Raw genomic sequence first — 16,342 nt, 5'->3', positions numbered from 1 at the left:
GGATCAAGTTGGGGACAGATCCTGCTGGGGAGAAAAATCTATGTGCTCACTAAGAGTTGGCTTGATGGCACCTAAGCAAGAAAGCTAGCTTTAATTTATAGATTTATTTGGAACATTGTTCCAGATGACCATCTGACTAAAATTTTCCCCACCATCCAGTCAGAGCTGAAGAAGCTTTTTGGATGAGAAGCGAAATGTCGTCAAAGAAAAACGAGAAAGTCTAGTTGCTTCTTGAAAAAGCACCTTTGGGACAACCATAATCTGGATGACTGAGAATCTCCATAGACACCTGACTAAAACATATTAATATGCAAGGCCAGATTGGGGAATCCATTTGTAACTCCCTCATCTCACACTTCGTTGAATTATTTGGGGAATTTTTAAGTTTTGACACTCGGCAAAATCCTAACTGCACCATTCAGGAAGTGACAGCATTTCTGCAAAGATTGATTGTAGGCAGATCCTTCTTGGACAGCTACTTCTCAGGTAGCAATAAAGGAGGTAACCTTGACAGAAATATGTACAAACTGTACAAAATATGTACAAACTTCACGGGTGCTGAAGTGTTTTTTAAAACCTAGGAAACAAAATAATATTCAGAAGTGGTTTAGGCAAATGCTTCCCTGACTTCTCCCCCTCCCCTATCTCAATAAAGTGTAATTCTACTCTTAACCATAGAGTTGATTTTTTGCTCTCGTTTTCCTAGTGTGGCTAATGTTGCCTCTATCTCTACAGGTAAAGGCTATTCCTTGTCAACATGAGCTATATTTAGGAACTAATTGTAAAAAGTAAATGCAAAAACTGTTTCCAGCTTGTAAAGGGAGAAAATGTTGCCAAAGGCAATACAAGAGATCCATCAGGAAATTACATTAGAAGGCTCAAAATTGTTTATTTGTGTTATATCAGAATCCTCACTCCCTTTCATTGGGTTAGAACTGCACTATTGAAGGTGTTTTTTTAACACACAGGCAGCGTGTGCTGTTTTCTTGCTCAGTTTGAAAACTCTGCTCTAAATCATACTATTATCAGTTGCACCTTCTGGATAAAGGGATAAGGAGGCTAAAAATGCTCCCCAAACCTTTAAAACTCCCTGACTATATGAACATATTTTTTTGAAGTGTGATTATCTGAACAAGAAAAGGGTTTACAGTACCCGCTAGAAAAAGAAAAATCATAAGGCAATGAAATGTATGAAATCATACAAGAAACCAGTATACTATCTTTTTTCTGGTGCTAGTTGAAAGTAACTACTCCCTTGTAAAGTCAACTGATACTCTTATCAGGACCGCCACTTGGATAGAATGACTCTATCGAAAAATAGTCCAGAACTGAAAGATCAAGATACGGTATTTTGTTGTTTAAACACTAGCGGGTCTCAGGGGAGAATGCACATAATAACTAATATATTTGCCACTTTCTTTTGGGGAGCTTTGGCCTTATTTTTTCAGCTGATTAATTCTAGCCAAAGGTGAGAATTTCCAATAGTCTCTGCTCCAACACTTTCACTTTAGAAACGGTATTGATGTACCCCTCAAAAGGCTTTGCATCTCAAAACGCCTGGCAAATCGATCCTATTAAACAACAACACCGTGCAGCCAATTCCCAGCCTACTAATTTCAGTCTCCCACTTCAGCCATGGGCAGAGTAGGGAACGCGGGTGTGCCACCTTCCTACATCTTCCATTCTGCAAATTATAAAATGCTTTTGCTGCAGCTTCATGGGTAACGATTAAGCTGGGGTTCAAAGGCGGAAAAATGGCCGTGAGGAGTTCTTGGGTGGCGATGGGGAGCAATTCAGATGCCAGGAGGTTCGGGGGTCTCTCTTGCTACACCCGATGGAAGGGGCAGGAAGGGTCGAGCCAAACAACTTCCCACGCTCGGCGGGTGTTGAGCGCTTCCTTCCTGCAACCCACAAGGGTGACAAGCGGCAGGAGGAAGGGGGCGAAGACAGATTGGAGCCGAGGGAGGAAGAAGAAGGTGACCGCGCCTTAGACCGGGCCTCCCGGAGCTGAGACGAATTGAGGCGGGAACCGTCGCTGCTGGAGGCGACATGAATTCGGGGCCTGTTGGGCCGACGCGGGGCCGTCGGCGTGCTCAGTTCACGCTGCTGGTCTTGTGGGCGCTGCTGCTTCTGACCCGCTCTTCGGAGGAAGAGAAGAAACGGGGTAAGCGTTGACAGGGGGACTTCGCGTGGAATCCGGTGCTTCGGCTCGATTTGGGAGTTTAATTCGGAGCACCACTCCCGCGCCAAGATCTTGCTTGGCTTTTGAAGCATCCGAAGCCGGGTTTGGTGTAGGGTTGGGCAATTACCGGCGGAGTCAGGGGTCAGTTTTGTTTGCTGCTTCTCTCTCTTTCTCTCCCTCTCTCTTCCTCCCCCTCCCTCTCTCCCCCTCCGTCCCATTCCGTCTCCCTCTCTACCTTTCCCCTCCTGTCCTCTCCCCCCTCTCTTCCTCCCCCTCTCCTCTCCCCCCTTCTCTCCCCCTCCGTCCCTTTCCCTATCTCCCTCTCCCTTTCCTCCTCTGACCCTCTGTCCCTCTCCTCTTTCCCCCTCTCTCTCCTTCCCTGTCTCCTGCCTCTCCCTTTCCCCTCCTGTCCCTGTCCCTCTCTCCCCCTCTCTTCCTCCCCCTCTCTCCTCTCTCCCCCTCTCTTTCCTCCAAGCTGCTTTATTAAACATCTTGGACTGTTAATACTAATAGAAGTATTACTTGTTATGATTGCAGCTTTTTTCAATATGCTATAGAAATATGCTGAGGCAAGTTATCTCAGGGTGGCAAAATATTTTTTTCCTGACAGAACAGTTAATCAGTGGAACGACTTGCCTCCAGAAGTTGTGGGTGCTCCAACACTGGAGGTTTTTAAGAAGAGGTTAGATAACCATTTGTCTGAAATGGTATAGGGTTGCCTGCTTGTGCAGGGGATTGGACTAGAAGACCTCCAAAGTCCCTTCTAACTCTGTTATTCTGTTATTAAGCAGGGCTGCAGCAAGTCCCTAGAACAATGTGATAAAGCAACCTACATGTTGATCTCCAGATGTGTTGCAAAGGCCAGTCATCTGCTTACTCTTCTCCAGTCTGAGTAATGCTGAGAAAGTATCTCTGGTCATGTGCAGAATCACATGCATAAATAGCTCAAGAATGCATCAGATGTTCTGTTGTTTTAGAGGGAAAACCCATCTGTATAACAAATACAGCCCCAGAATAAATTCTACTTTTTCATAACATTTTCCCAACATATGTATTCTATTTTTCCCTAACTTTCAAGCATCCTTCTGTTCAGTGAGTAAAAGTACTATTAAAAAATACAATGGTCATTTCAACAGTGTCTCCCTTTTCAAACACGATGGGCCTAATCTTGATAGAAAGAAACCTCAAATATAGCAATGGCAAATTATGTGGAGAGGAGAGAGAGATATTTGTGAACCATTGAGCTTGCCCAACATCTCCAAAATGAGGATGTTGTCTTCTAGTAAGCATTGAAAGTTATTGCCTACATGCTAAAAAGTGGGTGGAAGCCACTCAGCACTTCATGCCAAGTTGCAAAATTTTCTTCTAAATATGTTATGCAAACCTTCCAGTTTGCAAGATTTATATGGGGAGCTTCCAGCAGGCCAAGCCAGTTTACCTAGTAGTGAAGGATGCTGGGAGTTGCAGTTCACTATTTATTCTCACAATAGCCTTATGAAATAACTTAGATTGCAATAAAGCAACTGGCCCATGAGGGATTGAACCTAGGTCTCCTCATCTGACAATCCTAATCTGAGAATCTCCCTTCTGTGTCTGCTAATTACATATTGTGCGCATTTTACTGCTTTATTAAATTAAATTAATTTCATTTATTAAATCCTGCTTTTCATTGAGCCCAAAGCAGGGTACAGAACACTACAAATTTTAACGATTTAAAACATTTTATTCTAATGCATTTAAAAATATGTGCTTGCTTTTTCTCTTCTTCTCTACTCTTTCCAGGTTCTCCCTGTTTTTCAGGTTTTCAGGTTCACCCTATTTTTAGGGTACTTCCCATCTTAATTTAAATCCCCCCTTTGTTTTGTTTTTTGCAGAAAACACCAGAGACGTAATTTTTGATGTTTGTGCTACTTGCCATGCAAATGCCACCTGTGTACAAAAAGATGGCAAAGATATCTGTGAATGCAACTATGGATTTATTGGAAATGGAAGAACGATCTGTAGTGGTAGGTGAATATTTACAAACTGTATCCAACTTAGAGAGTTCTACAGCAATATGCTTTTAAATACACTGAAAATGAAAGTCAGATCGTGGAGGCATAGACCACATTGCCTTCCAATTAGGGGCCATAATACAGCAATTTTGGCCTCCCAGGGATGGCCATGGTTGTGGCCAGCATCATCATGGAGTGTATGTCAACATTCCAACTGATGAACCCAGCCAAAGCAAGCACAGCCGAGACAATCCAGTCTCTCTATGCAAAACTTTACTGAGTACATAATTTCGGCACTGATGCAGGCAAAACCAGATCTAGTTAATTCCTGTGCAAACACATATAATTAAAATATAGATTCTCCCTCCCCCTATTAGAGCAGGTCACATTGTCTAATTGAGTCTCATCGTATTGTTATGAGAAAAAGTCTTTGGCTCTGGCAAACACTTGCAGAACTGTCCTTGGTTGTCACAACTGTCTTCTTGATATCTGGAGCCTACATTCCATCTCCCCCTTCCCTCTCCTCCCCCCCCCCCCGGTTCATTGGCAAGCTGAGAAGCGATAATGGTTGCAATAGCAAAAGCTATTGTCGAAGGTCGAAAATTGACAGGATATGGATAATAGATCAAAAGTATGCTTTAAACTTTGAACTAAATGTACCAGTAGTTCTCAACTTACAACCATTAGTTTAGTGATCGTTTAAAGTTACAGTAGCACTGAAAAAACTGACTTATGATCTGTCTTCACACAATCCATCACAGCATTCCCATGATCATATGATCAAAATTTGGTGCTTGGCAATTGGCGTGTATTTATGCACTGTTCTGGGCTCATACGATCACCATTTTAAATCTTCCCAGCTGGCTTCCAGCAACCAAAGTCAGTGGGGGAAATCTGATTTGCTTAATGCCCATGTGATTCATTTAATGACTGGTGATTTGCGAAATACTGTAGCAACAAGTGTCTTAAAATGAGGCACAACTACAATAACTGCCTCGCTTAGCAACAGAAATTTTGGGTTCAGTTGTGGTCATAAACCGAGGATGACCTTTTCTGATTTTGTTATGCAGACTTCCAGAAAATAGTAAGTATGAGCTCAACCTGAAATACAAGGTGATCGTTGTTGTTTAAACATCGGAATCGATTCTTTAAGTCTCTTCAGCCATTTTTCCTTAACTACCCCTCCCATAAGTTCCTGAGGGAAAACAAGGACTGTTTTTTTTTTCTTTGTCTAGGCAGGCAGTAGGGACTGTGAGGATAATTTGTTTTCCATCTCTGATCTAAAAAGTTTTTCTAGCCTGGGCTATTATTTTGGGGAAAATGGTTCCTTTTTCAGAGCATCTGCTCTATGCTCAGATAGTCCTTGACTTACAACAGTTAATTGAGTGGCCGTTCACATAATCAAAATTCCGATTCTTGGCTACTGGTTTGTATTTATGACGGTTGCAGTGTCCTGGGGACATGTGATCAGCTTTTGAGACCTTCTGACAAAGTCAATGGGGAAGCCAAATTCACTTAACAACAGTGTTACTAAGTTAACAATTGCAATGGTTCACGCCAACAACCGTGGCAAGAAAAGTTGTACAATGGGACAAAACTCACTTAACAAATGTTTCACTTAGAAACACAAATTTTGGCCACAATTGTGGTCCACAATCACAATTGAGCCCAAAATTTCTGTTGTTAAGTGATACATTTGTTAACTGAATTTTGCCCTATTTTTCTTACGAGTTGTTAAGTCAATAACTGCAGTTGATAAGTTAGTAACCTGGTTGTTAAGTGAGTCTGACTTCCCCGTTCACTTTGCTTGTCAGAAGGTTGCAAAAGGGGATGACATGACCCTGCAACGGTCATAAGTATGAACCAATTGCCAAGCAACTGAATTTTGATCACATGATCATGGAGACAGTCCTAAGCCACATTTTTCAGTGCCATTGTAACTTTGAACAGTCACTAAATGAACTGCTGTAAGTCGAGGCCTTGTCGAGAACCACAATGCTATTCTTCTCAGTTTCTCATATGTCCAACGTTAAGATTTTTTTTTCCTGAACAAATTGCATAGTAATCATTTTTGGCATGCAGTTTTCAGTTATTTATTTCACTATGTCATCACTTCCAAAAATAGCTTCTTCTTCTTAGAAAAATAGACAGATTGATACAATATGGATCTAAAAATGGGGTATAAGTCAGGCTTTTGATGTGGCAAAATTTCTGAACCATTTTTCATGCATTGGGGTCAGGGGTTTGAGGAGTCTCAAAGAATCTCTCTCTATATATATAAGTTCAATGAATGGGGCTTATTGATGGTGCTGATGCTATCTTCATACACCCATTTATTCTCACCAGTCTTAGCCGTAAATTAGATTGAGAGATGGTGAGTTGTCCAATATCATTTAACTTATTAGTTAAGAAGGGATTAGAATAGATCACGGCTGTCAAACTCCCGGCCCTCAGGCTGGATGCGTCACGCGCTGGCCACGCCCATGGCCAGTTTAGTGAAGCGGGGAAAAGTCCCGATATGTCATGTGACATCGCTGTGACGACTTGAGTTTGACCCCCCCTGGAATAGATGTATCTTATCTGAACTGCAAGAGCCAAGTGACCACTAGATGGCAGCAAAGAGATGCAGAAAACTTTATCCCCTTGCAGTCATTTGTGATCACTAAGGTATGATATTTTCCCTGTCAAACACAACTACCTTGGGCTTTGATATATTTATTTTACTTGTATCATGCAAGCTATCTAATACACAAGTGACCAATGTCCAAGGAGGAGCAGATGGTAGGAGGGTCATCATGTGATCCCTGCACTTTTGTCCACAGGGACAAAAGGTCTGTGGTTTGTATCACAGCAGATCTTCTGCCGTTTTATCTTTTTTGAAGCTTCTCCTGCAGCTGTGTTTGAAACAAACAGATATTTTTTAAAGATGCTCACCAGTCACCAGTCTTATCTTTGGCTCTTCAAATATTTCCATACATTTGCCTCACCTAACAATTTTTCTCTGGATCATATTTGTTAAGCATATTGCACAATTTCCACCCAAACTCATATCTGGTTCTTCCATTATCAACATTTACCAATCTGTAGATACTTCCCTACAACAGCTCAGATGATGCTAGTTTATAATTTCCAACATACCTGTTAGCCCTTTCATTCATAATTAAGCTTAAACTTTCACTACCCTGAATGTGATTATCAATTCCACTTTCAAAAATCAGACCTATTTCAATTCAGATCTATTGTACCCTCTCCATTTCGGTTAGTTTCGCAGACTCGCAATGTATTTTTCTTTTACTTGTTAATTCATGTTGACGGTAACAAGTTGCCTACTTGCCTACTTGCCTACTTGCTCCTGGTTAGATGTATATGTATTATACTGACACATATTCAGGATATTTTCATCCATTATTAAAGGGGTAGAAGAATATTATTTGTTTTATTATATAATGCTATTAGTTGTTGTTGTTAGTCCCGAAGTCGTGTCTGACCCATTGAGACCCCATGGACTACGTTCTTCCAGGCCTTCCTGTCCTCTACCATCCTCTGGAGTCCATTTAAGCTCATGCCGACTGCTTCAGTGACTCCATCCAGCCACCTCGTTCTCTGTCATCCCTTCTTCTTTTGCTCTCAATCTTTCCCAGCATTAGGCTCTTCTCCAGTGAGTCCTTCCTTCTCATTAGGTGGCCAAAGTATTTGAGTTTCATCTTTAGGATCTGGCCTTCTAAAGAGCAGTCAGGGTTGATCTCCTGTAGGACTGACCAGTTTGATTGCCTTGCAGTCCAAGGGACTCGCAGGAGTTTTCTCCAACACCATAGTTCTCCTTACACACAGTCACTCAGGCACTCGTCACTCCCACCTGGACTACTGCAATGCTCTCTACATGGGGCTCCCCTTGAAGAGCACCTGGAGGCTCCAACTGGTGCAGAATGCGGCCGCGCGGGGGATTATGGGAGCAAGGGGGCGCTCCCATGTGACGCCTCTCCTGCGTGAGCTGCATTGGCTTCCAGTGGTCTTCCGGGTGTGCTTCAAGGTGTTGGTCACCACCTTTAAAGCGCTCCATGGCATAGGACCTGGGTATTTGTGGGACTGCCTTCTACCGCCGATAGCCTCCCACCAGCCAGTACGCTCCAACAGAGAGGGACTCCTCAGGGTGCCGTCAGCCAGGCAGTGTCGGTTGGTGACCCCCAGGGGGAGGGCCTTCTCTATGGCAGCACCTGCCCTCTGGAACGATTTGCCCCTGGAGATACGCATGATACCAGATCTCAGGGCTTTTCGCCGTGCCCTAAAAACTTTTCCACCAAGCAGGTTGGCGTAACACCCCCCCCCCCCTTTTGAGATGTTAGATTTTTAATTATCTATGGGTTTTAGTTGGGATGTTTTAAATTTTGGGCCAAAGTTGTGTAATTCTTTTAAAAATTTTAAATTTTGTATTGGAATGTTTTTTATTTTTGGCTGTGCACCGCCCTGAGTCCAGCAGGAGAAGGGCAGTATACAAATTTAATAAAAATAAATAAATAAATAAATAGTTCAAAGGCCTCAATTTTTTGGCGCTCAACCTTTCTTATGGTCCAACTTTCACAGCCATACATTGCAACTGGGAAAACCTGTTAAAATGCTATTAGTGCTCTTTATTAATTTGATTAATCTCTGTCATATATTTTAAATATATTTTCAGATAAAAATGAATGTCTTTCTGGCATTTGCGGAGAGCATGCTGTATGCCATAACACACACGGAAGCTATTACTGTGTTTGCCATGTAGGCTTCCAGGCTTCTAATAAACATGGAACATTTATTCCCAATGATGGCACAAAATGTATGGGTAAGTACCACAACAATAAATCATTAATTTTTTTCCTGTTTTCTTTTAATTTAAAGTGTAATCGGTACAATTAGTTTTAGTTTTTGGCAATGGACTTTTTCATTGAGTATATTTTAAACTTTGTGAGAGAAATGCATTTGTGTCTGATTCTCTTAAAATCTCATATAATTAATAGATTAAACAGTGAATGTAGTGTAAGTTAAATTTATATAGTGCAATATTTAGCAGAAGCAGTAAAATATATTTGTATTGTACAGTATTGGCATTGCATGGATCATCCTTGTGACACAATACTTAGATCTGCTAAAATTAATTTATTACTTATTTATTCTTTGGATTTGTCAGAATAAACCACACTAAATGTGCTTATTTCTTTTTCCCTTATCAGTTCATCATTCTGTTCTTAAGGTTTGCATTCCTCATATATCAGTAGCACATTTCTTGCTTTTACTGATTATCAATTATTTAAGCATATCAAGTTAGAATACATTGGTTTAAAACTGCAGAGGGTGTATAATAGCTTAAAAACCCATTTAATTTAATTTTTAATTTAATTTTTCTTATATTACCAAGGAAAGCACTATTTTTCTCACAATAAATCTCAGTCTGCTACAGATCTGAACCCAGTACGGAAGAGAACTATTCACATGGGTAGTAATTTAAAAAAATGGGAAGGGAATGCTATTTCCTTCAAAGTTGCTTTTCTTCTTAAGCAGATAAAGTTCTCTGATTCTTCCAATTTTGTTCACTCCTAGGCATTCCAAGGATTTGTTTCTTAGGAAAATGAGATTTGGTGTTTTATATTTTCTCTCAAGGAACATTTCCCTCTCCAGTTGATAAATCTAGGGAAGTCAAAGTATTTGGGGAGAAGCATCTCAAATTTATTTTTCATTTCATTTTACTGCAGTTGTGGATTGTGGACCTCCACCTTATATTCCAAACACTCTGTCAGCTCCTGTGAATAAAACCACTTATGGAAACCAAATTCTTTATACTTGTCAGCCTAATTATGTCCTTGAAAGTGGAAACTCAGCTGCGTTTTGCAATGCCAAAGGAAAATGGGAAGGTGCAGACATGGTGTGTAAAGGTAAAGAGAGCATTTGAAAAATCTATTGGTAAATGTAATTGTTCCAATGAGAGTAGTCACGTGTCAGTCCATTTGAAAAAAAATGGTTCAGTTAAAACTCACAGAAATCAATGCCAACTTTATATAATTCCAAGATTTTCTGTATTGTACCTAACCAGGAAAACCATACAATGCTCCCCAAGTCCCCTAGATATTTTTTAAAGTTACCTATTATTATTGGATTTTTATCCCTCCTTTTTAATATATAACTTAAAGCAGTGAACATACCTACTGCCTCTTATGTTATTCTTAATTTATAATAGGAGTAGAGATTTTAAACAAAAACATGCATTCAGTACTAAAAAGTCAGCTTTTTTCCGTAGATGTTTTAAGATAGGGGTGTCCAACTTCTGTAACTTTAAGACTTGTGGACTTCAACTCCTAGAATTCCCCAGCTAGCATGGCTGGCTGGGGAATTCTGGGAGTTGAAGTCCACAAGTCTTAAAGCCACAAAGCTTGGACATCCCTGTTTTAAGATACTGCGCTAATCTTGGCTACTCGCTGTTGTTTGATTGTTTGCTGCTTAGGCTAGCCTAACACTATAGTGCGAAGGAGAGATTTCTCCAAAATTTCTCCTAGAAAAGCAAATAATTTTGGCAGTTGACTTTGAATTCAATGCTGGCCATTAGACAGCATCCCTCTGTGGTAATAGAGGCTTTTACCTTTCCCACAGAAGACAGTGGGCTGCCCCATTGGCAGATTTGAATCTGTACTGTTTCTGCAGGTCAAATATAGCATTTTATGATCATTCCTTTTTTGTCTTCTCCTGGCTCATTCTGCCTAATGATAGCATCAGTTCTATATTTTGTATTTATTTTAAAACAACTTTTACTGTGTTATTTTTAAATTAACTTTAATGAATGTCTCACTGTGTACTCTTTTGCTGTGGCATACTGATCCAAACTTGCTTGTTTACATACTGTTTTCATACTGTGTTTCAATTATATTCTCACAGTGGTTTTCAGAAAGTAAGAAAAAAAAATGTTTATAACCCCCCCCCCCCAATCCTAAACCTATAAAGCACAAAAGCTGCATAAAATACTTAGTAGGATTAAAACTGTATCAAAAAAGCTTAAGGAAAAAAACACCCTTTCCTGGTCTTGAAGGGATATTAAAATAGCCGTTTTGATTTTTTTTTAATGTAATACAGATAAAGAAAACAAATAAATGTGCATAAATCATGCCTTCTCATACTGATTATTGTTCTTATACAACTACTCTATGACCTTTTTGGAATTTGTTTTTAGTGAGAGACCCAGGGTGTTGTCAACTTATAATATGTGCAAAATGGTTTTATGTGCAGCTCAGTTGCAATTTAGATGCTTCCTTTGTTTTGATGGATAATAGTTCACAACGTTAACTTCTTAACAAGTTAACAGTTTATTGATCCAAATATGACAAATATGCCTGAACTGAAAATGATTCTTTCCCAAACATAATTCTCACAGAGTTCTCTTTAAAAGATTTATTCAGATGAAAGGAATAGGGATATAAGAACTCCAACAAGGGAACTAATTTTTCAATGTGGAACCAATTTCTTTCAGTGTATATTAGGAAAAAGACTTTTTGAATCTCTTTCTCACAGCCTTATTGTGAACTGAAAGCATGATAGCTCCTTTTCTTGATAACTGAGAAGTCTACAGCTGACTGTTTACATAACAGTCATTTGAATCTTTATCAGTCTGAGAACCAATTTTTACACAAGTTGTGGTTAATCACCAAAGAAATGAATTTTCCCAATACCTAATTATAGCTATATTAGAAGAGAGAGGACTATTAAAACATAATAGGTATTTCATAACATGGTATCTGAATCTGGCTAGTCCTAAGCTACTTTCAGAATATTTCATGCAACTTTCTGAAACTCTATACTATTTTTTATTGAAGTAGTGGGTATAATAGCATAACTGAGTTTTTAGAATTGAATCTCCTCTTTCAGAAACCTTCTGAGACTTCACACCCTAGTCCGGTTTTCAACTTTCAATTACTTGGTAGTTCATACTGCCACCATTTCTATTTTATTGTATGCCTAACCTGTCATATTTCCTCTAAATTGTGACAGTTGGGGCTCTCAGTTTTTCTGCCATGTGCTATGGTGACTAAAAGGTAAAAATGGGGAAAGAAACAAGATTAGAAGAGTCACAGCTTCTAGATTATATAAGAGCCCTGGTGGCACAGTGATTAGAATGCAGTATTGCAGACTGACTCTGCCCAAAGCCTGGAGTTCAATCCTGACTGGTTCAGTGTTGACTCAGCCTTCCATCCTTTTGAAGTCGGTAAAATGAGGACCCAGATTGTTGGAGGCAATATGCTGTCTCTGTAAACCGCTTAGAAAGTGCTGTAAAGCGCTATGGAGCGGTATATAAGTCTAAGTGCTATTGCTATTGCTATATTTCAGACCACAAGATATTAATGAAGAAAACAATAAATCATCTTGGTCACATCCTAAGGGAGGAATAGAAAAGAAAGCTGAGTTTACCTAAAATTTCTTATTTCTATAAGAAATAAAAAGAAGAGACAATAAGGGCTAACAAGCAACACACAAAGAGGTACATTCTAGCACAATTTTCTGCCTTAGACATCTGCTTATTTCCCTGTACTTTAATCAAAATTTCAGAAAAGCTGTGTTAATTATGTTTTTTTCCTAGCCCTGATATCCAACTGCTTACTTTGTTCTCTGCTCTAATCCTGCTTCAAGATTTAAAATAATCAGTGAGATTCCTAGGTGAGGTTCTGTGGCAGACCAGTTCCCTCCAAAGTAGCAGATCAGTGAAGTGAACACTGGCCAGCAGTGATTTCTGGTCAGTGAAAGTCTTTCCAGATAAAGGAGAGCAGGAGAGATCGCCTATCTGAGCTCCAAACAGCTACTCCTCTGCAGGAAACTGCAGGATGGAAGTCTTGCAGTTTCTCATGAGTAGCTGGGGGCCATGGGAGAAACATTACCCTCGCACTTACAATACACGGCCTTTTATCGGTTATCTTTTTTTCTCTTCAGTAGAGAGGGAGGGTTGAAAACTGGCCATGAGTGCACAAGGGTGCTCATAGGCTGTGCCTCACTTGTGGATGTGTATTGAGAATGTCTGTAATCTCTTTGAGAAGATGAACATTCTGGGCCTGAGCTATCAGCTTGTGCAAGCTGCAGACAGAACACATACCCCTCTTAACCAGGTCAACTGGCTTGAGATTGCTGTCTGTCTTTTAGGAGTACCTATGAAATGGACAATCATGCTTAAACCTGACATGAACACATTATACAGAGAATATGCCAATAGAGGAACATGTGTGGTAGACACTGTCTCTGCATTACTGGATCCATTTTGCCTCACAGTTCCATTGCATTGGCAAGGGTCTATTTATGTGAAGTACTTAAGTACATAAGTCAATGTAATATGTAGAATCTTATTAAACTATTTGATATGCGTTCAATTTTCAATACTCATATTTTTGTTTTATCTCCTGTCCCTTTAGAAATAGATTGTGGAAAACCACCGTGGCTGCCAAATACAGACATTATCTGGAATAACAGCACAACTTTAGGGAGCACCATATACTATAAATGCAAGGATGGATTTCAGTCTTTTGGAGAACATAATTTTTCACAATGTAAAATATCTCACAAATGGGAAAACATTACTTTTGAATGCAAGGGTAAAGTTATCTGTTACTTTTATTCAAATATTCTTTATGGGTAAATATTCGATTCCTTTTCTGCAGCCTCTTGAGCCCCGTCTTACCATACTGTCCAAAATTGGTGACACAATTTTGAAACAGTAATGCTGCAAGCTACAGCAGCAGTATCATACATAGCTACATACAGTAGCTATGTTAGCTACCCTAACATAGGGTTAATATTTTGAATATATAAAAATACCCTCCTCAATAGGAAAAAATTGAAAATTCATTCCCCACTAGATAGTGACGTGATCTTGCCCACATCCTGTCTATTGTCATGGTACCAGAAGGTTGCTTTTGCATCATAAATACAATTTTCTTTCTGAGGAAAAAGTCTCATTATTGTCAAGTTGTTCATTCCTGATAACATGACCAGTAACTAGTTTAGAATCAGAATGGTTATATGAAAAGTACATTTTCGGTAGATAATTCTCATCCCCTCCATTCTAATGGCTGATTCATAGTTTCCACTTTTATCTTTGGTTGTAGGCAAATGTCCCTTATCCAAACAACCATATTTTCCTGACAACATTACAATAATTGCTTAATTGTTAAGCATTAAACTATTGCAACATCTACCCAATGAATGTAAGTGTTTGCAACATGGAAGCCTTCACATATACAACTGTTCATACACTATTTTCTCCATCACTTCATGTGAAACCCAGTGTGGCTTCAGTGCTGCAGACATTTATGTTGAATGTATGCGTATTTGTCACCTGTAGCCAGTGCCACTGAAATGACACTGATTGCAGGGGAGTTTATTTGGTGTTTTTGAAGGCTCCAAATAACGAATGTCTAAATGAGGCTAATATTAGGGTCATCAGATCTGGGCTGTAAAATTACAGACAATGGTGGACCTTTCATAGATATTATTCATTTTACTTATTGTATTGTTTCCATTTTATCCTTAAAAACCAATCCCCAAAGCAGGAAGCTTATTCTTGTCTAAAGCTGATTATAATCCATTGATTGGGAATTAGAAAGGAGTTCTCCCACAATTAGTGGGAGTTTGGGACAAATTATAGAGCACAGTCTAAACATTGGACTCTTAAAAAGAATCCATTTAAAATAAAGGAATAAACCCTCTTGATGTAGTACAATATTGCAAAGTGTATTTCTTAATAAAAATTCCTTCTTATCCCATTTAGAAATCATCTGTGGCCAACCTCCTGTACTGTCTTTCTCAAACATGATATGGAATGGGTCTACTCATCCAGGAAGCACCGTAGAATATAGCTGCATGAAAGGTTTCTATTCCACAGGGACAAAAAGTCATTCTGTTTGCACCAGAAATGGATCTTGGGAAATATTGGATTTAAGATGCAAAAGTAAGTGGAGAACAAGTGGAGAATATTACAGGTGTTTCCTGATCTAAGAACAGAAACAATTTGTTGGAATTCCCCAAATATCTGAGCTACAATTTCAATTTTTTCTAAGAGATCTTCCAGTTTGCCAGAGTTCATTTAGAGTAGATTGTGTGTCTGTGTGTGTGTGTTTCATCAGCTGGCAGCACTTGACTCTTCTTTTTAGATTCAGAAGCTAAGCTAGGTTAGACTGGTTAGTGCTTTGATGGAAAATCACCAAAGAATTCCAGGATTTTGGAGGGTTAGGCTAGATTGTGGAATAGAAAAGACATCCTGAAAAGAAAATGCATGAATTAATCCGTATTAATCGTCAAGCATTAAGATTGACTTGAGGATATATCTCTTATTTTGCACATTCTCAAGGTTGTGACTTGATCAGCCAGTTTAGGAAAGGCAGGCCTATATAGCCTCAAATTAAGATGCATAAGGACATAGTAACGTAAAAACAAAAAGATTATTGAAAAACATGGTAGAATGAGAAATGAATATTTAAAACAATCCTTCCCATAGCCTGATGCTATATAATATATTGAATTATAAGAACAGCTATGAGATAAGGTTGTAATTATTTTTTTTAAAAGCCTACCATTTTTTTATTTAGTAGTTAATTATAGCATTGAGTCTCAAATTTTAAATAATTGTCCTAAGGACAGGGTTAGTAACCCTTTGTTACTAGTTTATGCTGCTGAGATTGATTTGTGATCTACTATGATCTACTATAGAGGGGACCATTGTTAAACTACAATGAAATGAAGTATATTATCTATGACACATTTGTCATCCCAAGTTTTCCACCCAATAATTTTATTAAAAATTGCATTTAAGAAATAAGGAAAATACAAAACACTAATGCAGAAATACACACAAATATACACAGAGAGGAAAAATTGGAAGAAAAAAATTCCCCCTTCATTTCCAGCAAGTATAGCCAAAATTAACATCTTATCACTGTCTCTTAAAATATAAAACACTTCTTCATTCCGTACCTGACCCAATTTTCTATAAACCCATCTATAAATTTTCAATTATTCTTAGTAATCAGGAAAAGTCCATTAAAAGTTAACAGAAATAACAATTTAAAATATTTATATTTCCCCACTTATGCAAATTCCCCCTATCACTTCCAATAAAACTGAAAGTCCAATCCCAATTAACAATTAAATATTGTAAAAGATAATT

At 38.9% G+C, this 16,342-nt stretch overlaps 1 protein-coding gene across 9 annotated transcripts in view; it reads left to right on the top strand.

Annotated features, from left to right (window-relative positions):
* The first annotated feature begins 1,823 nt into the window (after positions 1-1,823).
* The window catches only part of SUSD1 (sushi domain containing 1), a 32,061-nt gene continuing 17,542 nt past the window's right edge, over positions 1,824-16,342 (top strand). For 8 of the 9 annotated variants that reach the window (XR_015732300.1, XR_015732299.1, XR_015732298.1 and 5 more), the window contains exons 1-6: positions 1,825-2,164; positions 4,057-4,188; positions 8,852-8,998; positions 9,906-10,085; positions 13,593-13,772; positions 14,948-15,127. Coding sequence is in view for 6 of the 9 variants with exons in the window: in XM_087886354.1 (XP_087742480.1) it covers positions 2,050-2,164; positions 4,057-4,188; positions 8,852-8,998; positions 9,906-10,085; positions 13,593-13,772; positions 14,948-15,127 (934 nt within the window). In the remaining 3 variants the exon portion in view is untranslated. Of the gene's footprint in view, positions 2,165-4,056; positions 4,189-8,851; positions 8,999-9,905; positions 10,086-13,592; positions 13,773-14,947; positions 15,128-16,342 lie in introns of all 9 variants that reach the window. The other variant, XM_034410594.3, reaches the window with a different exon arrangement.

This window comes from Pantherophis guttatus, chromosome 2, assembly GCF_059756535.1.
Source record: "Pantherophis guttatus breed Tessera chromosome 2, ASM5975653v1, whole genome shotgun sequence".
NCBI classification, from domain to species: Eukaryota; Metazoa; Chordata; class Lepidosauria; order Squamata; family Colubridae; genus Pantherophis; species Pantherophis guttatus.
Note: the sequence above shows the minus strand (reverse complement) of the source record. Positions and strands in the feature narration are given on the sequence as shown.